This window comes from Heterocephalus glaber, unplaced genomic scaffold (genome assembly GCF_053883595.1).
Source record: "Heterocephalus glaber isolate CG9 unplaced genomic scaffold, H.glaber_assembly_v1.0 deba00001497, whole genome shotgun sequence".
NCBI classification, from domain to species: domain Eukaryota; kingdom Metazoa; phylum Chordata; class Mammalia; order Rodentia; family Bathyergidae; genus Heterocephalus; species Heterocephalus glaber.
This window is the reverse complement of record NW_028258320.1, coordinates 45,420,332-45,444,668: the sequence shown is the minus strand read 5'-3', so window position 1 is coordinate 45,444,668 and position 24,337 is coordinate 45,420,332. Positions and strand designations below refer to the sequence as shown.

General features: G+C 37.4%; 1 protein-coding gene across 5 annotated transcripts in view; it reads right to left on the bottom strand.

Annotated features, from left to right (window-relative positions):
- Positions 1 to 24,337, bottom strand: part of Entpd1 (ectonucleoside triphosphate diphosphohydrolase 1) — a 166,583-nt gene that overhangs the window by 15,238 nt on the left and 127,008 nt on the right. For all 5 annotated transcript variants that reach the window (XM_004838561.3, XM_087185002.1, XM_004838562.3 and 2 more), the window contains exons 3-8: positions 19,376 to 19,493; positions 17,160 to 17,310; positions 14,903 to 15,062; positions 13,998 to 14,237; positions 12,323 to 12,583; positions 6,329 to 6,445 (exon numbers count right to left, since the gene is read on the bottom strand). In XM_004838561.3, the coding sequence (XP_004838618.2) occupies positions 6,329 to 6,445; positions 12,323 to 12,583; positions 13,998 to 14,237; positions 14,903 to 15,062; positions 17,160 to 17,310; positions 19,376 to 19,493 (1,047 nt within the window). The remainder of the gene's footprint in view (positions 1 to 6,328; positions 6,446 to 12,322; positions 12,584 to 13,997; positions 14,238 to 14,902; positions 15,063 to 17,159; positions 17,311 to 19,375; positions 19,494 to 24,337) is intronic.

Below are 24,337 nucleotides of genomic sequence, written 5' to 3'. Positions count from 1 at the left end.
GCACAATTCATAAGAGCTAAATCTTGGAAGCAGCCAATTTATCCATCAACAGATAAAAGGATAAAGAAAATATGGTATTTACATAATGGAACACTACTGTGTCATAAAGAAAGATACATTTGAGTCATTTGGGGGAAAATGAATGCACTTTGAAAGCACAATGTTAAGTGAAATAAATCAGACACACCGGCTTAAATATCACATGGTTTCTCTTATATGAGAAACCCAGAATAAAAATAAAGAGTAAAATAAAGGCTAGATCATTATATTAATAGATCCAAGGACAAAAACCATATGATCATCTCAATAGATGGAGAAAAAGCATTTGACAAAATCCAACATGCATTTATGATAAAAACTCTACAAAAAATTTGAATAGATGATTTCTACCTCAATCTGATAAAAGCCATCTATGAAAAACCAACAGGCAATATCATATTAACAGTCAAAAACTGAAATCCTTCACACTAAAATCAGGAGCAAGACAAAGATGTTCACTATCACCACTCCTGTTCAATATAGTTTTGGAAACATTAGCCACAGCAATTATACAAGAGAAAGAAATAAAAGGAATAAAGATAGGAAAAGAAGAACTCAAATTGTCATTATTAGCAGATGACATAATACTCTATATAGAAGATCCCAAGAACTCCACCAAAAGACTTCTAGACTTAATAACCAAATTCAGGAAAGTAGCTGGATACAAGGTCAACACACAAAAATCAATAGCTTTCCTCTACACAGACAACACACTCACTGAAGGAGAAACAGGGCAAACAATTCCTTTCACAACAGCATCCAAAAAACTGAAATAGCTAGGAATCAACCTAACAAAAGAAATCAAAGACCTCTTCTCTAAAAAATATAGCACTCTGAAAAGAAAGATTGAAGATAATATCAAAAAGTGAAAGATATCCCTTGCTCCTGGGTAGGAAGAATCAACATAGTGAAAATGACCATACTTCCAAAACTGCTATATAGATTCAATGCAATCCCAGTGGAAATTCCAGCCGCATACGTCATGAACCTTGAGAAAACAACAGAAAAATTCATTTGGAACAAGAAAAGACCTAGAATAGCAAAAGCAATTATAGCCAACAGAGACTTGGCAGGGGGTATCACAATCCCCAACTTGAAACTACACTACAAAGCTACTGTGATAAAAACAGCATGGTACTGACAAAGAAACAGACCTGAGGACCAGTGGAACAGATTAGAAGATGTAGAAACAACTCCCGACACACAAAGTCACCTCATTCGATAAAGTAGCCAAACACCCTCGCTGGAGGAAAGATAGCCTCTTTAATAAATGGTGCTGGAAAAACTGGGTTTCAACTTGCCAAAGATTAAAACTAGACCTATATCTCTCACCATGCAGTAAACTAACATCAAAATGGATTAAAGATATAAGTATTAAAACAGAAACACTGGACCGGCTGGAACAGAGGTTAGGTAGAACTCTTGAAGACATTGGTGTAGGAAAAGATTCTATGAACAAAATCTCAGTTGCCCATGAACTAGAAGAAACAATCAACAAGTGGGATCTTTTCTTATTAAAAAGCTTCTGTACAGCAAGAGAAACCACCAACAGTGTGAAGAGACAACCCACAATGTGGGCAAAAATCTTCACCTGCTCTTCCTCAGACAGAGGTCTACTATCTAGAATCTATAAAGAAGTTTAAAAAAAATCAGACCTCCCAAATTTAAAGACCCAATCCAAAAATGGGCATCTGAAATGAATGGACATTTCTCAGACAAAGAAGTAGAAATAGCAAATAATATGAAAAAATGTTCAACATCACTGGTCATTTGAGAGATGCCAGTGAAATCAACACTGAGATTCCACCTCACTCCAGAAAGAATGGCTGCTATCATGAAATCAACCAATAACAAGCACTGGCGGGGCTGTGGGGAAAGAGGAACCCTGCTCCACTGCTGGTGGGAGTGTAGACTGGTGCAAGCACTGTGGAAATCAGTATGGAGATCCCTCAAAGAACTAGGACTGGAAGTCCCATTTGACCCAGCTATTCCCCTGCTGGGTAGCTTCCCCAAAGAATTAAAAGAATCATACCACAGTGATATATGTGCACCCATGTTCATAGCAGCACAATTTGTAATAGCTAAAACTTGGAAGCAACCCAATTCCCATCAACTGGAGACTGGATAAAGAAAATGTGGTTTTTTTAATAAATGGAGTACTACTCAGCCACAAAAAATGAGGAATTAGAGACATTTATAACTAAATGGATGCACATTGAAGTGATACTTTTCTTTTGGTACCGGGGATCAAACTCAGAACCTTGTGCTAGCGAGGCAGGCCCTGGGGCCACTGAGCTAAATCCCCGGCCCTGAAGTGATACTCTTAAGTGACATAAATAGGACACACATGTGTAAACACCAAATAGTTTCTCTAGTGTGAAAAACTGAAAATGTAAATAAGGACTAAAAGGTATAATAGATGATGTAAAATAGGAAGAAAGGGGGCAAAGGGGAATGGAAGAAGGATGGGTAGGGCAAAGGAAAGAAGGGAATGGAATTAATATGAGAAAATAGAAAAATGGAAACAAAGTCTTTGTAAATAGGGAGGGATGGAGGGGTTGAAGGGAGGGCAGGGGATGGGGAAAAAAATAAGAACCAAGAGACATTATGCAAAGGTGCAAATTTCCAATGATGAATGTCATTGTATTATATGCCTAGAATGCACCAATAAAACTAATTTTAAAAAATAAATAAATGATAGATAATAGGAAGTAGGAAAATAAATTGTTCTCAAAAGGGAGGGAGATCATCAGATTGAAGGAGGTGGGTGAAGGGATAAGGGATGAAAAAAAAAACTATGTACATGTACCAATGCCACACAAGAAATGTGAACATTAGGTACTGCAAACAGGAACAAAAAGAAAGGAAATGGATCAAGAGGTGAGTGGAGGAGTGTGGGAGGGAAGGGAAAGGGGATGACAAAAGAAATTAAGATGTGTTATGCATGTGTATTAACTTCCCACAATGAATATAAACATTATGCACTACATATATGTACTAATAAAAGAAAAGAAAAGGAAAATCCTAAAATTTACATGGAGGCACAAAAGGTCTAAAATGGCCAAAGTAATATTGAGAAAAACCAACCAACAACAAAAACAAAGCTGATTTCAAAACATACTACACAAATCTACAATAACTAAAACAGCATTGTACTAGGTATACACATGCATAAAATTGAAACTATAATTGTACCTGTTTCTATATACAAAAATCAACCCAAAATGGATCAAAGATCTAACATAAGACCTGAAACTTGCAAGACATTAGTGTAGGCACAGATTTTTTGGATATGACCCTAAAAGCATATGCAACAAAAGTAAAACTAGATAAGTAGGAATAGAGGAGTATTTCCTCTGCACAACAGAGTGAAATAAACAGTGAAAAGACAACCCAAAGAACTCAAACAACAGCAAAAACAAAAACTCCAAATAATCCAATTTAAAAATGGGAAAATAATCTGAATTTTCCAAAGACATAAAAGTAACCAATAGATATATAAAAATGCTCTATATTTCTAATCATCAGGGTAATGCAAATCAAATAATAATGACATATCATCTCTTCCTAGTTAGAATGGCTATTTTAAAAAAGATTGCCAGGTATGGTGGCACATACCTATAATCCCAGTACTCAGGAGACTGAGGCAGAAGGACTGCCCCAAGTTTGAGGCCAGCCTGGGCTGCACAGACAAAAAATAGGAAAAACAGGTGCACCTTAGACCATAATGTTAAGTGAAATAAATAAGACATACAGCTTAAATATCACAGGTTTCTCTTATATGAGAAACCCAGAGTAAAAACAAAGAGCAAAAGAAAAGATAGATAATAGGAAGCAGAGAGAGAAATTTTTCTCAAAAGGGAAGAGGATAAAGAGACGGAGAAGGGAGGAGGAAAGGGACAGGGAATAAAAAGAAAGAAACTGGGAAGTGTTACATACATGTACCAACTCCACAGAAGGAATGTAAATATTATGTACTGAAAATATGTACAAAAAGAATAAAAGAAGGGATTCAAAACATGGATGGAAGGGGGAGAAGTGGAAGAAAAGGGGTTGAAAAAAGGAACTGAGATGTGTTATGTACATGCACCACTCCACACACGAATGTAAACATTATGTACCGCACATGTGTACTAATAAAATTTAAAAATAAAAAACAGCAAATATTAGAGATGATGCAGAAAAAGCGAAACTGTTGTGAGATGTACTGTTATGTACTGTTGTGAGAATGTAAATTAGAACAACCATTGTGGGGGCCGGGGATTTAGCGCAGTGGTTCCGCTGTCTGCCTCGCAAGCACAAGGTTCTGAGTTTGATCCCTGGTACCAAAAAAAAAACATTACGGAAAAAAGTATGGAGATACCTTGAAAATTTAAAACTAGATGTGAATATCACATGTTCTCATTTGTGGAAGCAAAAAACATTAACTCATAGAAGACCTGAATAGAATGTTGGTTACAAGAGACTGGGAATGGTAGGGGATAGGAAGGACAGACCAAAGTAAGATGAGAGACACCAAAATACAGCTAGAAAGGAAGAACTGGTTCTGGTGTTGCTATAGTTTACAATCATCTATGATACATTTCAAAATAACTAGAAAAGCACAAAGTTTCTGAAAACATAGAAATTATAAATCTTTGAAAAGACAGGAGTTCTAATTACCTTGACTTGATCATGACACGTTGTTTACTCTATCAGACTGTTGTACTGTGCCACATATATATGTACAAATATTATGTATTAATAAAAAGTTCTAATGCCTAGCCAAGTATATCTGAAACCAATTAAATCAGAATCACTGACAGTGGACCTGTGATTAGTTAAAACACATACACACATGCATGCATACACAAAATGAGCTACAGCTTCACTCCTCTTAGAATGGCTATTATAAAAAAAAAACAGGTGGGGGTGTAGCACAGTGGTAGAGCACTCAGTATGTGCAAGGTAATCCCCAATACAAGGATGTGGAGAAAAAAGAACTCTTATAAACTGTTAGTAGGAAAGTTAGTACAGCCACTATGAAAATAAGTATAGAGGTTCCTCAAAAAATTAAAAATAGAAGTACTTTATTATCTAGCAATTCCACTGCTGGGTGTATATCCAAAGAAAATGAAATCAGTACGTCAAAAAGATATCTGCATTCCTATGTTTACTGAAGCACTATTCACAAAAGCTAAGAAAGGGAATCAACTTATTGGATGAATGGATAAAGAAAATATAGACATACACAATAGAGTACTAGACAGCCATTTAAAAAGCATGAACTCAAATCATTTTGGACAACATGGATAAACATGAAGGACATTATGTTTAATTAAATAAGCCAGGCTCAGACAAACAGCACATGATCTCACTCATATGTGTAATATGAAATAGTTGATCTCATAGAGTTGAATCAAGACATAATTGTTATGAAAGGCTAAGAGAGGTAGCAGGGAGGGAAGGAGGAGATGTTGGCAAGTGGGTATAAAGTTATAGTTAGGAGGAATAAGTTTTGATGTTCTTTTAAACATTAGGATGACCATAATTAACCATAGTGTATATAGTATTTCAAAAGAGCTAGTAAAGAGGATTTTGAATTTTCTTATCACAACACTATATATATAGTGTTGAAATATCACATAAAATGTATAGTTATTGTGTATCAATCAATTAAAAATAAAATAAAATTTTTTTAAATTAGGGGAACACTGCAATGGGCTCCTGGGATGGCCTCTCTTTTCCTGCAAAAAGAAACAGATATATCTGGTTTTACCCTTGTTCTGATCATGACTATAGAAGCTACAATAATACTTATTTTCACCAAATCTGGGGTTGAACCCAGGGAGCTCTGAGCTATATGCCCCACCCTTAAAAACATTTTTTTTTAATTTTGTGATAGCCCAAGCTTGCCTTAACCTTGCAATCCACAGGCCTCAGTCTCCTGAGTTCTTGGGATTATAGCTGTGTGCCACTATGCCTGGCCACAGTAGTCATCTTGTGTCCATGAGAAACTAGGCATAAAAACTGAATTGAAGCAGCAATGGTTGAAAAAGAAATGAGCTACAGGCCCCATTTCAGCAGCAGCTTACTGTCAGACTTCATATTAGGTGAGAAACATAATACTTTATTTAAGTCATTGTATGTCAAATTGTCAAGGAATATTGATAAATTCTTTCATTAGCCCACCTTATGGGCTTCTCTTACACATTCAGTGGATACTGATTGATCATCACAAGTTAAGAGCAGATTCATGTTTTCTGTACTACTGAGGGCACAGGGCAATTGCTGTATCTTGTTCACTTACCTCCTCCCAAGGCCTAGAGCAATACTTTTCCATTATCTCATTCATCTTTTGCTGAGAGGAAACTTCCTTTGATGTCAAGTTTAAAAAATCCATCACAAAGTAGAAAGCTGAAAATGCCTGCACAAGAAAAATTCAGTTTTAGGTGGGTGTGTCCAACATACAAGAACATTGATCTTATCCCTTTGGGGGCTGAATTTTTCCTCAGAGAAGAAGAAAGCTACCTTCTACCTGGCAATTTCCTGCAGCAAACAAGTCATATACTTTAACTCTAGGTAAAATAAACCCAATGTTATTTTTTAATGTATACATATATAACAAGTCTCTAACAAAAGTATATATATCTATATATTTATATATCTATGTATCTTAACATTTCTTAAGAAATTTTGTTTCCTTATGCCTGTAATCCCAGCTCTCAGGAGGCTGAGGCAGGAATTAGTTTGAGGCCAGCATGGGCTATATAGTGTGACCCTGTCTCAAAATAAACAAAAAGAAAAAAAAAAGAAAAAGAAAAAAGAAATTTTGTTTCATTCTTTAGCTAGATTTCTCTACCACTTTCAATCCAAATAGTTATCTGGTAATGTAACTAACACTTTTATCAGGTTTCCAGGAACAAAGCCAGAAATTTGTTATTGAGGTGGTATGTGTCTCAAATCCCAGCATACCGGGAGGTTGAGGCAGGAGGATCACAAGTATGAGAACAGCATGGGCAACTCAGTGACTTAGCAAGACCCCGTCTCAAAAATTTAAAAAATGTCTGGGGATGTAGCTCAGTGCAAAGGCCCTGGGTTTAATCCTTAGAAGGAGGAGGAAGGGAAAGAGGAGGAAAAAGAGAGGAGGGGGAGGGAAAAACAGGAAGAGGAGGAGGAGAGGAAATGAAGTAGGGGGAGGAAGAGGAGAAGAAAAGAGGAAGAAGAGGAGGAGGAGAAGGAAGAGGAGGAGGAGGAAGAAGAAGAAGGTGTAGAAGAGAAATTTAACCCAAAGCCAAATTTGTCCATAATGAAATAAAAATAAAAAGGAGTTTGTTAAATCATTTTCCAAAAGTTCAATAAAAATATATTGACTGTAATTTGAAATATAAATTAAATGAAGCACTTGTAGTCACAGGTAAAAACAGAAAAAGGCGCTACAGATTTTTTTTTTTGGACCGGGGATTAACTCAGGATCTTGCGCTTGCAAGGCAGGTGACAGAACCACTGAGCTAAATCCCCAGCCGCTACAGGTTTTTTGTATGTTTGTTTTGTGGTACTGGGGATTGAAGCCAGGGAGTGTCAAGCTATATCCCCAGTCATTATTATCTGGGGAAAGGGTCTCACTGTGTTTCCCAGGATGTACTCTGCCTCAGCCTCTGGAATAGTGTGATTATAGGCCTGCATCATGACACCCAACTGGATTACAGTTTTATGTAAAAATCAGGCCCTAAACAAACTGTTTGACTTGTCCCCACTCCCTCATGCTAACTCAGCTAGTCATTCTAATTTGCTTCTCTAACAACTTCTCTGCTTGCACATTACTAGTTATTAGGCCAGCTCTTCTCTAGCAGGAAGCATTTTAGAGGCAGGGTTAGGTAATATCAATTGCAGGGTCATCTGTCTCTGGCATGTGTCTGATTCTGCCTCCATATTTCTATATAGATGTAGTCCCTGACACCAATGGGAACATTTACTCCCAGCTATTGTTCAGTTTAGGCTCATGGTTTGACTTTCATATCTATGTTCTTTATATATTTTTAGTCTATGTCAAGGGTTCTTACTCTGGGAAACATAGGTCCATTTCAAGGGACCTATTTTTTGACATATTTTTACATGCCCATTTTTCTGCTTGCAGCATCCTTAGCTTTCATCAGATTCTCAAAAGAACCTTGTGATCTCTTACAGAGTTAAGAATGACATTATGCTAAATGAAAACATTTAGCATTATAACATATAAAACATACAACATTATGCTAAGTGAAATAAACCAGTCACAAAAGTATAAATACTGTGTGATTCCATTAAATAATGGCATCTGAAATAGCCAAATTCATTCAGAAAGTAGAATGGTAGTAGCATCAGTGGCTAAATTGACATTTTGTTTAATGGCTGCAGATTTTCAGTTTAGGTAGACGAAAAAGTTCTGCACATGGATAGTGGAGATGATTGTGCAATAATGTGTAATTACTTAATGCCACAGAACTGCATACATAAAAATAGTTAAAATGGGAAATCTCACATTATGTGTATTTTACCATATGTACAAAAAGAAAGAGAAAATGACTGGTTTAGACAGCCTCAATATTTTGCTTCTAGTTTTTGTGTTGGTTAAACAGGTTATGATTTAGAATCCTTTCTTAACGTAAGAGTCAAATATGCAATGTGGAGTCATTTAACAATCCCATTATATACAGGAATAGAAAATATGGTCTTCTATTATAAATATCTGAACCAAATCTAAAGCAATGTCTTAATTTTTTCAAATAAGTATGATAAATACTGTACTTTTATATCCCCCCCAAATAAAGGTATAATATAGAAATAGTTTTTTTGTAGTCACAATAGATAACAAATCTTTCAATTAAAATCAGAAGCAAATTCTGATAGGTGAGCTGTATGGTTTTTAATTTTTATCAGACAATCATGCTCCAGAATAAGGTCACTTATTTCTCTTCCCTTACTCAGGTACTAATTCATTCATATTCATTCATTTTTTTCATTCCATCAACTTGTCAACTTTTGTGGGAGCCTTCATGTGTCATGGCCTAAGTGGTAGCTTTCCCTTCAACATGTTTTTCAGATATTCACCAAACACTGGATTAATATCTAAGATGGCCTGTTCAATCCATGGGGAAAGGGAAAGTATCTTCTATAATGGATCAATGCTTATACAAACATGGATCAGAATTCAACTGAGAAAATTTAAGTTGTTGATGGGATAGAATGGCAGTGTTTAAGGTATTTTTACTTGATTTATATATATGGTATAATAAAAAATAACCTTAACTTTATTTAGAATGCTTCCTTCTTTTTTTTTTTTTTTCGTACTGGGGATCAAACTTGGGACCTTGCGCTTACAAGGCAGGCGCTAGAACCACTGAGCTAAATCCCCAGCTCCTAGAATGCTTCCATTTTTAATCTCAAGAATTATATCAAATGACCAAAAATTCTTTTAATACACCAGGAAAAAAACATTGGTCAAAATCAGATGGTTCAAGGTCATATCCCCAAATTTCTTTCTGTAGCTGTAATGATTCTTTAAAAGATTTTAGAAAAAAAGTCATTCTGATCCTACTCTAAGGATAGGGATTTGGGGGACTTAAATCAGCAGATGTTCTTTTGCTAGAATGGGTTCAAAGGCAGTTCTTGAGGGAAATACTGCCTTGGTTCTAGGAATTCTTCAACTTGCCTTTAGATACCCACTGACCAGCTCCCTCTCCAAGTTTATAGTTTGATTTTTAAAAAGTAATTGCAAATGCCTGTTAATAAAGGTCTTAAACAATTATTTTAATTTATGCATAGATTTTCAACTGCTATTATGGAACCAGTGCCCCCAACCTCTGTGTTGTTCTGTGGTCAACTGTACATATGTGTAAACAAATACATTTTAAGTGTTTTTTTTTTTTTTATTTTAAGTGTTCTTTAGTTCCAGTTCCTTATTGAATTTGTTTCTACTTTCTTGTTTATATAAATGGGATGGTGTGATCTTAACATAATTCTTAAAATATTTCATAAGTAATTCCCAACAGATGTTTCCTCTTTTTTGTTGGTGTTTCCACTTTGCCTATAACATTGGAATCAAGCTAGTAACCAAGGCCACCATGCAGCTAGAATGACTAGAGCCTTGACAGTTTTTAGTACTGTATTTACAGATTTAGAATTAAATCATCAGGGATGAATGCAATTGTAGCAAAAACTCCCTCCTCCATAAACTCTCTGTGGTTTGAGAGCACTCTGTCTAACTGGTTCAGAAAATAATAGGAATGCAAATGGACTTTTGTTGCTGTTTTTGCAAATAGTTATGCTTCAAGTCCCAGTAGTTCAGAATGAGAACTTCCACTGTAGAATTAAGACTGCTAGGAGAAAGAAAGAAACTTTTCAAGAGCTTACCTGATGCTAGGGTATGTTAGCTTTTTGCTCTTTGCCATGGTGTGTGGGGGCTGGCTCTTACACATTCACAAGAGCCAACTATTAAATTTCAGGAGTTTTTGCTTTCTAGTTGCTATGAAGTTGGTGGCTTGGACTACGCTCTGGTGGGAATAGTAACACCACTGAAATTGGCAAATGCCACAAATCAGCTCCCCATCTACCAAGAACTTGTTATTAGACATTTATCAGCCATGTCACTGATTGTTTGGCATGTATTGTTCACAACTAATTGTCAATGAAATAGTATTACAATCCTCATTTTATAAAGGGGTGATTGAAAAATAAGATGAATATTTTTTAAATTTTAAATCTTATAACAGTAAAAGACACATTACCAAGAATGATGGGATATGTGTGTTCAAAGCAAGGGGAAGTATTTTAAGTATTTTGAGGGTAATTAATGGCAGTGTCTTTTACTGTAATATATTTTTTAATTTAAACATTCACTATATTTTGTGATCACTTCTTACTGATCAAATGTTTATGGCAATTTCTCTCAAACAAAAACATTACAGTGAGTCTTCATCTACTTTATTCACCAGATCTGGCAACATGTGACTTTTGATTCTTCCCCAAAGACAAAGTGATCATTAAAGGTAAATATTTTGAACCGATTCAGGATAATCAAGATAGCCATGACAGTGCAACTAAAGACATTCATGAAAGAAAACTTTATAGAACTGTTTCAGAAAGTGGCAAGAATGATGGGATAAGTGAGTTCAGAGTGGGGGGGGAGCATTTTTAGGGTGATTTTTTTAAAAATATAAACATTCTCCATAGTTTCTGACTACACATCATAGATAACAAACCAGACCCTCCTACGGCCCCCACTCAAATTTAGGCTTTAAGAAGAAATGACAGAGGTGACAAAAAAAAGACCTGAAGCAGAACGAAACTGCCAAAGCAAGACTAGGCCCCAGCTAGTGCTGACCTTGAGGGCTATATCCAGAGAAGAAAGATGCTGTTTTGAGAAATTAAAGGAATCAGCAAACTGAGGTTTAGAAAGCGGTGAGAACAATCTTAATGAGGGACTAAGCAACCAAATAGAAAAGTCTCTAGGGGAACTCAAGGCCCCTCCACCATTTTCCAACCCATACATCTCCCTACTTTGGTTGAATGAATCACATTCAAAGGCAAGAGATTCCATTCCCTGAGGAGGGAAGGTTTGCTCAAACTTGAAGGCAGGAATTGAGCCATGTTTCCCATAATGCAAAGCTTTTAAAGAAGTTAAAAAGTAAACACACAGGCTATATTCATTTTCCTTCAGATTTACTTCCTAGCAGTAACTGGAATGAAAAAGGCCCTTGCCTATCTCCAGCAGCCCTGACTATGTGCTTCTCTCTGTGGTACCCACCCCTCCTTCCTCTTCTAAAAGTTCAACTAAAGGAAAGGAAGGGCTCTGGCACCTAAAACCAAAGAGTAGAAAACCAATGCCAGTTCAGCCACATGGGATTCAAGTGAGGTTCTAGTTTGTTCTGAATTTGGATTTGGAGCCAGCTAACAGCCAAGTGTTACTCTGCCAGCCATTGTCCTGTGATGTACTTCCCTCAGGAAACTTGTGGTGTCTGTTGGCATTTCTACAAAATGAGAGAAAAACGTGTGCAGGAAAATCCTTTTCTGTTTTGGCTTTTCATGTAAAGATATGATGCTTGGAGCAGTAGCTGCTGTCTTAGTACCACTAGAAGGTCAAGAAGATAATGGAGAAACTGACCCCAAATCCTAATATTGTTGAGCCAAAGAACTAACCCAGAATTATCTCAAGATATTTTGTGGGAGAAAAATGAACTCTATTATTTAGAGCCTTTATGGAACATTGTGTAACTTGCAACCAAAATCATCTTAACCAATGTACCTCATCATTTCACAAACTTACCCCAAAATCCCCTTGAAGCGGTGGCAAGAAAATCCCATTGAAGGCACACTGGGAGTAAGGGCAGTAACTGGTGTTGAAGAGCTCAAGGATACTTTGCCGACATTGCTGATAGTTTCCAATTCCCTGTATTTGAAACTGATCAAATGGCAGAGTCTTTTCAAATCTCTTGGTGCAAGGAGTCTTGTAAAGTTCACTTACATTCACAAACTTCTCATAACCGAGGTGAAAGCATGAGTCCTCAAGGATTCCATTACTTGAAACCTAAATGGAAAAATCATTTGAAGGAATCTTGTGTAAATACTTAGGACACAAAATGCACAGTCTGACTTCATTGCTATTTAAACTTCATATAACATTCCAGTACTCAGCATTGGCATCTATACATCCTTGCCTTTCCTTTTCATCCTTGGGAATAAGTAAGAAAATAGATTTGTGTAACAGGTACTAGAAGTGGTACAGATATAAATGTACTGGTATATTTTTAGAATGCTGATATAGCAAAAGTTGGGCCTAGAAATGCTATTGGTTGGGAATGTGCCTGAGTGTTTACTTCTAATGGCATAGGTCAGGAGCAGATTCAAAGAAAACTCTCAAGGCTCTCAAAAATGTGAAGCTGAGAGTAGTAGTTCAGAGGTCTGCATTCTGCCCTTTTCTCTCCTCCCTTGAGAAAGAATTAGAAGCCCTAAAAGCAGGAAGGTATTTTAAGTCCTTTAAGTCAATAGCATTAAAATGATTTGCAGTCTATCCCCCAAAAGAAGAAAGGGGGCTGTGGTGAATAAGCTTAGTAAACCTTGAAGGTTTAAACCTAAACCTGAATGAGAGAACCTCACTCAGTTCTCTCTCTCTCTCTCTCTCTCTCTCTCCAGTCTCCCTCACCCCTCTCTCTCTCTCCTTCATTCATGGTGTTCATCTTATTGAGAGTGCTTTTGAGAGAGAGAGAGAGAGAGAGAGAGAGAGAGAGAGAGAGAGTCCCTTAGAGGGGAGCAGAGAATTGCTTGTCCTTTTAGTGGAGATGGAAAACAGCTGTATATGACAACCTTACTCTGTTTGTCACAATGTGCCTGGTACTCTCATGATGCTGAGTGTTTAACTTTTCTTGCCTTTTTCACAATGCAAATATCATTTGGGAACAAGATTTGAAGGATTGATTGATAAATGTGTTTTCCCTAAAGTATGTTTTTTCCTCTGCCTATCCGGGTCATTATTAACAAACCTGGTTTCTATAGTTTGTAGAACAGGGAGATTAAAAAGTAGTCTATGGGCCAGGGATTTAGCTCAGTGGTTCTGCCACCTGCCTTGCAAGCGTAAGGTCCCAAGTTCAATCCCCAGTACAAAAAAAAAAAAGTAGTCTAGAAGAACATATAAATTACAGGCCTTCCCCTTGAACAATACTGTAATATGTCACTTTCATTACCCACAGGGGTGAGAAATTAATTCCCAGGAAAAGATCTAAGTTGTGTCCTTGGAGATAGTGCAGTAAACAAACAAGGAGGGGATGTCTGGATGGAACAATTCATAGGGGTCGACCAGCTGTAGTTTGGTATCCTGCCTGAAAAGGTTTGGAAAGTACAATAACCAACTTCAGACCAATTACTAAATTAGAAAGGAAATAACAGGATGTGGGGGCTGAAGAACCAGATGTGAGGAGTGCAGGTCTGAATTCATTTATACTTGCCTGAATGTCCTTGGCCAGTTTCTGCTGGAGTGCTTCATCCTTCCCATAGCACAAGAAGCTGTGTGTGTACACATTGTAGTCCTTACCATAGAGGCGAAATTGTAGAGAGTTGTCTGAGGATTCAGTAGTGTGGTCTGGGGGCACAAAAGTGATTTGTGTAGAAGCTCCCCCAAGGTCCAAAGCTCCAAAGGTTTCCTGACTATTGCTTTCAAGTGAGACCAGGCTGAGCCAATTCAATTTCTGAAAAAGAATATAATCACCAAGTACAAAAAGTCTCTGTAGATGCTGCTTTTCACACTATTGTTTTAAACTCAGGGGCTTCCTAAGCTAGAAAAACAGGAGCAGAAAGCTTAGGCAAAGCTCACTAGAGGTTTGAGTCTGTATGAAATCAATAGCAGGAAAAGAAGGGCTTAGCTCAGACAGCAGCAACATAGTAGGAGTATAACTAGTACTTCCAAGAGGTCTGGAGCCAGGCAGAATCACTTTCAGATCCCTACTTAGTCAGTCATTAGCTGTGTAACCTTGGGCCTAATTCTTAGGCATCAGAATAGTCTCCTTTAAAAGGGGGAGTAGAACAGTACCTCATATCTGAGGATAAAGTTACACAGTGCACAAAAAGTGCATAGCACAAGACACACAGCACTAGGTGAATACTGGGTATTCTTATTTTTAATGATCAATTTTATTTTCCTTTCTGTCTCTCTAATGTGAAGGCATGGCTTCCATATTCTCCAGTAGTAGTAGAAGTACTATTGCCTTAGGTGATCCTTATGAGTGAGAAAGTAAATTAATTAATTGGTTAATTAATCCATCATTGATGCTGGCTAGTGTCCCAAATACTGTCTGAGATGGTGATAGCATTGGTCCCCAAGAAGCCACCTTCATGTGTGCTATGAAGTATTCACCTGAGTGAATTTTCCCAGCAGATAGTTGATAGTAATCCAGCCATAGGCACCTTCTTCTTGGCCAGTGATGATCTTGGCACCCTGGAAGTCAAAGGGGTAGTTGCTAAGGCTACTCGACACTTTTTCCAGGACACTTTGTGCCAATTGTTCATTTTCCATTCTACGCAAAAGAAGAGGTGAGGTTAGCATTTTTTCTTAATAATTATACCTACTCATTTCAGCCAGTGCTTCTAGGCAAGGATCCTAAGATGTGAACTATAAAACAATGGAATAAATGGAGATGTGGGGATGCTCACATGTGGTTGTCAGAGGAACCCTCTGGTTTTTTTTGTTTTTTGGTACCGGGGATCAAACTCAGGACCTTGCACCTGCGAGGCAGGCGGTGGCACCACTGAGCTAAATCCCCGGCCCGGAACCCTGTATTTTTGAGGAGGTAGAGCTAATATTTGGTTCTCTCTCTTCAAATCCAACTCCTTTCAATTCGTGAGAAGGTAGATCTTCTTAAAATATCATTTTTGCTCTGTTGTTCTCTAGTTCAAAAAATATCAAAGGCTCTTAAAATGACTATGGTGGTGGTAGTAGCTAGATATGGTCTCATCACCACACCCTACAGCTGATGTGTTTTATATGTATTAGCCACTAGTGGTAGCTCCTAGTTGGTTATACAAACTCTGCTTGAGATTTTTAATTAGGGCTATAATAGAAAGAGGTGGCAAATGACCAGAAACAGATACTCAACCTCCCTTGCTACCAGACTAAGGAAAAAAATCTTCCTCATATTATCAGTTCTTAGAGGCCTTGAGACCTAAAAAGGAGTTTTCCAAGGTTTTCATAGTGAAGATGGGATGCAGTTACTTTCAAAATCCAGGCTATGCAATACTGAAAGCCTCTGGTGGTGGCAGTAGGGGGTGCTACCATGTAACTGTAATCGCTCATCTGAATAATATCCATATCTACCATCTGCCTTCCTTTCATCCCTAGCTTTCCTCCTCTCTCGTCCATCTCCAGCAGTGGTACCAATCGTAACATTCTTAAATGGCTTCCCACTATATCCAGATAAACTCCAAACTTCCTAGCAAGTTTCCTAGCATTCGAGGCACTCTGTGATCTGGACCCCGACTGCATCTGGATCCCATATGCAACCTATAACTACCAGGTATGTGACCCTTGACTTAACATTTGTAACCCACAGCTTCATTATCTTGTTTATAATAGTTAATAATATTTCTCACTTCACAGAGCTATGATTAAATTAAACAAAGTGTTAAGTGCTTAGCACAGTGCTAAAAACATAGCAAAGCCTCAAAAAATGATCTACTATTATTATTAAATTACAAAGTGATAAAATATGATCACAAAATAAGATTACAACAAGGACCCTTAGCTTCTATCTATGCAGAACTATTCAGTCTTCTGACTATTTCCCCACTCCCCTCATTTCCCTGCCTTTGCATATCCATCAGAATGCAAACTCCAAGAAATCAGGAACTTTGTCCTTTTCTGTGCTGTAATCTCAGCACTTAAAACAGTGCAGAACACAGACTAAGTGCCAAATAAAAGTTTATTACTGGATGCATGTGCATGCTGTCTGCTTTGCCAGTCATGCCTTTCCCTTAACCTCTGACTCATCCTCTGTTCTGACACTTCTTTCTGACCACAATGTCTTATCCTAGGCAGCACAAAGTGCCCCCCGTAGCAGCTCTGAGCATTCTTTTATAAAAAACTTGATCAACCTCTACGGAAATTCTGGTTTCCTTGAGGGCTGAGTCACCTACTTCAATATTCTAGGCAGAGTAAGTATTCATGACATACTGAATGAATGAATGAATGAATGAGCAAGTAAACAACTAGTGCATACAGGTACCAAGTGGTGACTAATTAAGAATATACTAACTGTGATTAGTTGTTTTGGGGTATCTATATTTCTCCTCTAGTCTTCCTCCTCCAAGTTACTGATTGACTAAATTTGTATCCCAAATCTCAAGCACATAGACTCAATCTTTCTCTTGCCTTCTCCTTGAGTTCCCCATGGGGAGATAGACAAAGCTTTTTTACATACTTAAAATCTTACTACTGTATTATGCATACTCTGAGTTTTGGAGTTTTATTCACACTGAAATTTTCTTTCTTAGATGTTGACTTTGAGAGAGAGAGAGAATTTGAGGTGTTAGGGAAATGTGGCCCTCTCCTATAATTTCAGAAGTTCTTGGACTGCTTCTTATACTTAGCCACTTTTGGTCCCTACATGCTGCTATACCTGAGCAAGCGCATGCCCGCTGTAGCTCCCAGGTAAACAGGTGTCTCTTGGTGCAGAGACTTTGGAACCACATTCCTGGACTTTTCCATACATTCAATCAGGTATGTTTCTAAATCATTTATTTTATGAGCATATTTTGAGATTCCAGGACCTAGAGAAAGATATAGAAGATGACAAAAAAAAGTATAGGACATACCTTGATAATATTTCAGCAAAATATGATTCAGACTGAGCGAATACAAGAAAGCAATTTCCTGATGTGCTATATATTAGGTTGTTATTCTTGGAGGGCAACTTTGAACCTAACATCAGTATGATTTAATTTTCAGCTCTTGGGCTGTGTTTGGTATTCAATAACTTCACCACTGGATGGAGCAATTTCATATTCAATATGTAACATCTCAGCTTCTGATAGGGATCTTACAAATAGGTTCACTATTTGGATGATTCTTTCACTAAGTTGTAATTAATAACATTAGTTCCTAAAAGACCTAAATAAATATATTTAGAACTAAAAATAAGCACCAGATTCATTGACGCTGAAAAGATAGAAGCTGCTCCTAACTAGCTATGTGATCACAGCCAGTAAACTAAAATTTCTGAGGCAGAGTTTCTTCCTTTGTTAGATGAAATGGGAATAGAATCAATGTCTCTTCAGTGACTTTTCCACTCCAAACCCTGACATCCTAGTAAGATTGTTTTTCCCGTTTTAGAGAAAAATTCACTGTTGCTATAGAGAAGATTAGAGCTAAGATTCCTTAAGCTTTTGAAGTTAACACTCAAGATTTTCATCTCACAATAAGATAATATATAGTGTTTCATAAGGAGTATTCTTTGAAGATAATTTTTCAAATAAGTTAAACAGATCATTCACAAGTTTAAAAGTAGACTATTTAAATATGAGAAAATCGTGTCTAAATTACCAGCTATTTTGATTCAGATAATCTGGCCTTAAATGTCTGGTTAACTCTCTTTTGAAAGGGGAAAATACTGTATTTTTTAGACACTCATGCACTCATGAGATGAGTCTTGGAAGAAAGACATCTTCTAGATTAAAAACCAAACTTTTAAAAAACAGAAGACAGTGAATTAAATAGAAGAGGGATTGGGATCTTATAAAATGAGCGACTGAGATCTTAAAATATGTAAGAAGTATTGTCTCAGTATTGATTGAGCCAAAGTCTCAGGGTACCAGGCTATTGAGAAGAATGACTTTCTCTCTTGAAAAGATCTCCTCTCTACTACTCTGTTGACAAATAAAAATTAGTAGAACTATACAGGCCATTAGACTAAAACTCAATTATTTTCTGGAATATAGGTTATCTGTCTGAAAATAAAATAGTAGATTCCTGGCTGAAAAGGCCAAGAAAGATAACAGTCAGAGCGGTTGTGGTGCAATACAGAAATGTCTAGTCATGGTTAGGTGGAGGGAGTGAAGAGAGCCAAACCGTCAACAACCTCCTTGGAGTGTGACCTTAAAACAGACTAGAAAATAAATTAGTATGTAACATGGTGGTTCAGAGTAGCAGGAAGCCTGGAGTGTACTTAGGAGACCTAGATTCTTGTACTGGTTCTGTTGCTACTTGTCAGGAACTAATCTTCCAGGTTTTTGCTTCCTTCTCTATAAAACAAGATTTAAATGATCCATTAGGTTCTTTTCTTAGCCTAAGAATCTCTGATCTGGTCTTTCCTGCTACACAGAGGCTGAAGGCTTTAGAAAATTTCTTCCAAGCTGTAGATTAGAGGACAAAGATTGAGAAAGTAGCAATTCCCTGGACCACCAGCAGCTGTACCTGGGGAGACATTAGAGATACACATTCCCAGGCTTCCTCCTAGATCTGACTCAAGAACTCTGCACTTGGGACCCTGTGGATGCAGGGTGATTCTGATGCAGTTCCAAGTCTAAAAACAACTGGCTAAGATGTGGGTTTTAAGTCAAGCAGACCTCGGTTTGCACTCCAGCTCCATTACTTACTAGCTCTTAGTGCCCCTAAAGAGTGGTATTAACCTTTTTTACTGTTGGTAGTTTCATTTTAAAAAATGCAAATAATACTTATGATATTATTTTTATAATTATAAAATAAAAACAGCAGTCCCACTGTGTTCTTAATTTGACTTCCCATGCTTAGGGTTTCTTTTTCTCTTTCCTTGTACTTGCCATGCACCTCTCATGTTCTCATATTCCACTGAATCCCTTTCCCCTTGTTTCATCTTACCTTTTAATTTACATTCTTCTATCTGATACACCACCCCTGTGTCATTCTCCTTTTCGGCTGGCCACTTGTAGATATACAAATTTGTATGAGAAGAGCCTGCATCCAGCACAATCCCATACTGAGGGCAAAACAAATTTTTTAAAAACTTATCAGTATCACATCATACTTCTCCATATTCAGCTTGCAATGGGAAAGGGACAAGGATGGGAGTTTTCAAAAGCATAAGGATAAAGTACAGTATTTTAATTTGAGAGGAACACTGGGTAGGGTAGGAGGCTGGAAGGCTGGAGTTATCCTGATCAAAGAGTTACAAGGACACCCATTAAGATGGTCTCTTAATGGTGTTTGCACATTAGAAACATTCACACCTTACCCAGGGTGAGGCCTGAGCAACAGTATTATTTAGAAGCTTTGTAGGTGATTCTAATGTGCAGTCAGGATTCAGATATATACACATGCTGAAGTAGCTGACACACTACGGAAGGAATAGAAAGCCATTCATCCAGTAGCTCTCAAATTTGTATACACATTGGAATCACCTGGAGAACTTCAAAATCTATCAGGCCTGTGTCAGACCCCCAGATAATATGATTTAATTGGTTTGGTATGTGCCCTGATCTTTGGAATTTTTATGAGATCTCATGTGATTCTAATGAGCAAATAAGTTTGGGAACCACTGAGTTAATCCACTGAGGGTTACACATCCACAATAAACATTTTTATCTAATTTAGTTTAGTGAGTATGGAGTTTTGTTTTAAAAAGAGACATAGAAAATAGTGCATTTGCTTTTAATTATGAATATAACTATAAAATTATATCTAATACATCTTAAAAGAATATATAAATTTCGTGTTTCAGCTTTTTAAGACTAGGGGCTATTAAAGGAAGAAAGTAAGTATGGAGAAGAGGGGAAAAGACAACATAAAAAAGAACTATATAAGCAGAAGAGAAAGAACAAAATCAACCTGTCATATTTTATGAGTGCATTAAGTATATCTTGGCAGGTAGTACAGGAAACTTTGAATTATCTAATCTCTCAAAACAATGTTATAAAGTATGTGCTACTTTTACCCTTCCTACATAAGTGACAAACAACATGTTAAATAATTTATTCAATACACACAGCTAATAGGTGACAGAGACTGAATTTGAATCAGAATCAGACTGAAGATCGTGTGCTTAAGACCTTATACTGAAACACAGGAAGCAAGGGCTGGACAGTAGTTTTCAAATTGGTGCTCCCTTTTAAGGACATTAAAATAAGGAATAACTATAGTGAATGCCAATCTTAAATGTATACCAGTGAATTTCTGTATATATGCACATCCATATAAGTACCAGTAACACAATATTGAACCATTTTTAGCCTCCAGCAGGCTTCTTGATGCCCTTCTCAATCATTTCACCCCACTGCCTTGATTTCTATCACCATGATTGAATATTTTGTTTTGGGGTGTGTGTGTGTGTGTGTGTGTGTGTGTGTGTGTGTGTGTGTGTGTGTGTGTGTGTGTGTGTGTGTCTGTGCCTGTGGGTGGTACTGGCGTGAGGGCCTTTGCACTAATCTATATCCCGAGCTCTGAATTTTGAGATAGGCTCTCGATAAGTTGCTAAATTGTCTGGCCTGGACTTTAACTTGCTATCCTCCTGTTTCAGCTTTCCAGAGTGTTGGTATTACAGGTGTGTAATACACTTGGCTTGCCTGATTTTGAACTGCAATAAGTGGGACTCACAAAATGAATCTATGCTATGTCTAACTTCTTCATATTATGTCTGTGAGATGCATTCAAACTATGAGTATCAATAGTTCATCCTTTTCTACTGCTGTAGATTATTTTATTATATGCATACATTATGTTTTCACCCATTCTATTGTTGATGAATATTTGGCTTGTTTGTAATCGGGGGCTATTGGGACTATAGCTACCAGAAACATTCTTGTACATTTTATTTTGTGCCAATAAACACATTTTCTTTGGATATCTACCCAGGAGTAGATTACAAATGCCCATTTGGATCAGTTGATACTTCTGGTTATATCCCTGAACTTAATCAGGGAAAATTCAATGGTTGGTTAATGACATCTTCCATGGGCTTGTGGGGATAGGTACATAGACATTTTATCATTCTCATACAAGAGAGAAACAAGAAGGAAAGTAAATGGTGAAGCAAAGAAAAAAAAAAACAGAGGTGGCACTTCTGAAATGTGAGCCAACCCTTGTTATACTGTACTTTGTTGCACATTTGAGATGTGAAACTAAAAAGTATGATCTGTCACTTGGGGAAAAAATATATCCCCTTGTATTATCTTCTAAGAACCTCCAGACAAGAATGAAGATAAAGAGACCTTCTTGGGCCACTTCAAGCAAAAGGTAGAGTCTCTTGAGTCAAACTATTTCATTTCATGAGCAATCAGGAAGTGTCACTGTGCAAATCTTGAAAGGATCCTTGACCTTCTATAAGTTCCAGTGTTCACTGCCATATGATGACAACAGGGAGCCCCTCCAGTAATTACTGGTATTCCCTTGGGAACAAAAGAGCCTTGGGCACAACAAGGAAGCCAGCTGAACAGATTCTCTTTCAGCTAGGCTTGCAGTGAAAGGAAACCAAGAAATGATTTAGGTAGTGACCACTGCAGGCAGGGAAGGATGCTGACTGAGGTCTGAGGCCTTTGGCCCCATGGGAAACCCCCCAGAGTGAAGAAAGAAGCTCCAAGTTTACACAGTAGAAACTTGTGTTACTCCCTAACAGGGCCTTTGAAATCTTCTTGTCGAAAAATGTCCCAACAACAGTAGTATGTGATAAAAACTAAGGAGGCAGGAACAGCAAGTGCCCTTTATCTGGAATCAAGACATTTTATTTTGTCTAACTTTGTTGATGTGAAAGTTACCCCTCTAATAGAACAAAGGGACCAGCCTTGTTTCTGTCAGCTTCCTTCTTTACAACCTTATACAGTGAGGTGGTTGACAAATAAAAGCTTTTAAGTGAGTTTTGTTTGCAAGTATTTATGAAGTGAGTAGAGTGCATTATAACAGAGGAAATTGAAGGCATTTCATCTTGTGTATGTAGCACACTGGAAGGCTAACCTGTTGAACTTTGCCCAACGATTTTGGGGGTGGTTATTTTTGTTTTTGTTTTCTACACTGGAATTGAACCGAGGGTTTCACACAGGCCAGGCAAGTGCTTTATCACTGAGCTACACCTACAGCTCTCTAAAATGTTTTGCAGACAAAAAATTGGCATTACTTCTTGAGAGGTAGCTAAATCTTAATTATCTGAAAGTTCTCAATTTGAGCATTCATGGAGTTTGCCTTTCATGGTTACAATGTCTACCTGAGCCCCGGTAGCCACTTTTGTTCTATCTTTTTTTTTTTTTTCAGTTCTGGGGATCAAACTCGGGACCTTGTGTTTGTGTGGCAGGCGGTGGCACCGCTGGGCTAAGTCCCCAGCCCCTCACTTTTGTTCTCTTTACACATTATTTTCCAACATGTATTCCAAAATGCCCAAGGCCTGCAAGGATCTCAGCAAGTAGATATTCCCAGAATTTTGGAGAATGTTCTTATTCTCTTCCTTTCCTGAGCTCACCAGTCCATTACCTAGTGAATCAGTGAAGTCTGCCAGCAGAGAAACCCAATGTTTTTCTATTTCATATTTAAAGCAGTTCCAAAAAGCCCCTCTATGTCTTTTATATTAAAGAAATAAATTAATAGGTTGTGAGGGAAAGATCTGATATTCCCTTATTATTTCAGTATTATTTTCTAAGAGTACTTAAAAACAAGAAAATAAAGGGGGAAAAGACATTTAAGATTTCATATAAATATTTTTATTATTAACAAAATAATAAACTATTATTTTTATTCATTTCCTTCCAGTCTTTTTAAATGTGCATTTTTAAATGTATTTGTATTCTTTTTTTTTTTTCAGTACTGGGGGTTGAACTCAGGACCTTGCATTTGCATGGCAGGTGTCAGAACCACTGAGCTAAATCCCCGGCCCCTAGTAAATCCCCACAGTAAGTTGTATTCTTACTGTGCATACAATTTTGTTCTAACCTAGCTTTTGATCATGCCCATGATTTCAGTGATTATAAGTGATTTTCACGAGCTATTCTGTAGGAACAGAAGTGTTGATGTGGAAAGATCAATAGAAATGACCTTTTTCAGCTGACAGGGCACCAATGCAGTGGTTCTTGTGAAGACCTGGAAATTTGGGCAGCAACAAACCCTGAGCTCACTGAGACTGGAGGCCACATGGAGATAGGGCAGGCCCTTCCAAGGACATGAATAATCCTATCTACACAAATTTATAGTTCAAGACTTCTGAGTAAATTTCCTTAGACATGGAAATACAGAGAAAACTGGAGTGTCAGATGGCCTGCTTCCTTGCAGAAATGGGATGTTGAACCCTTTTGTTGGAGTCTCCTCATTCAGAAAACACCTCCTGTCACACTGGCCTGCTGGCTGTTGCTTACAGGCCACCTGGCTTCTGTTCTAGAGTCTTTGCCCAGAAAGCCCTTAACCTGAGTTCCCAGCATTCTCTTATCTCCACAGATTAGATTCTTTTTGCCTAATCACAATGGCTGTATTTTTCCTCTAAAGATAGTGTTGAGCACATGATGTAATCATATATGTATGGGGCTATTTGGTTAATGTCTGTCTTTAGATACTAAGCTACATAAGGGCAAGTCCACTTTATTTACCATGGCATTTATAGCATCCTCTGTGGTATATCCTACTATATTTTAGGCACAGAGAAAAAACTCAACATAATTGTTGAATCAAATGAATGAACAAGGAGCTTTGGAAGCATATGGTTCCTAAATTACTTCAAATCCTAAAGGAAGTTGATACTTACAGTCTAATATAAAGTAAAACCATTAGGGTTGTTGTGCATACCTCCTCACCAAATACCTCATGAACTAAGTGCTGTGGTTTGCCTTTCCCCTTTAAAACTCATGAGTTAGA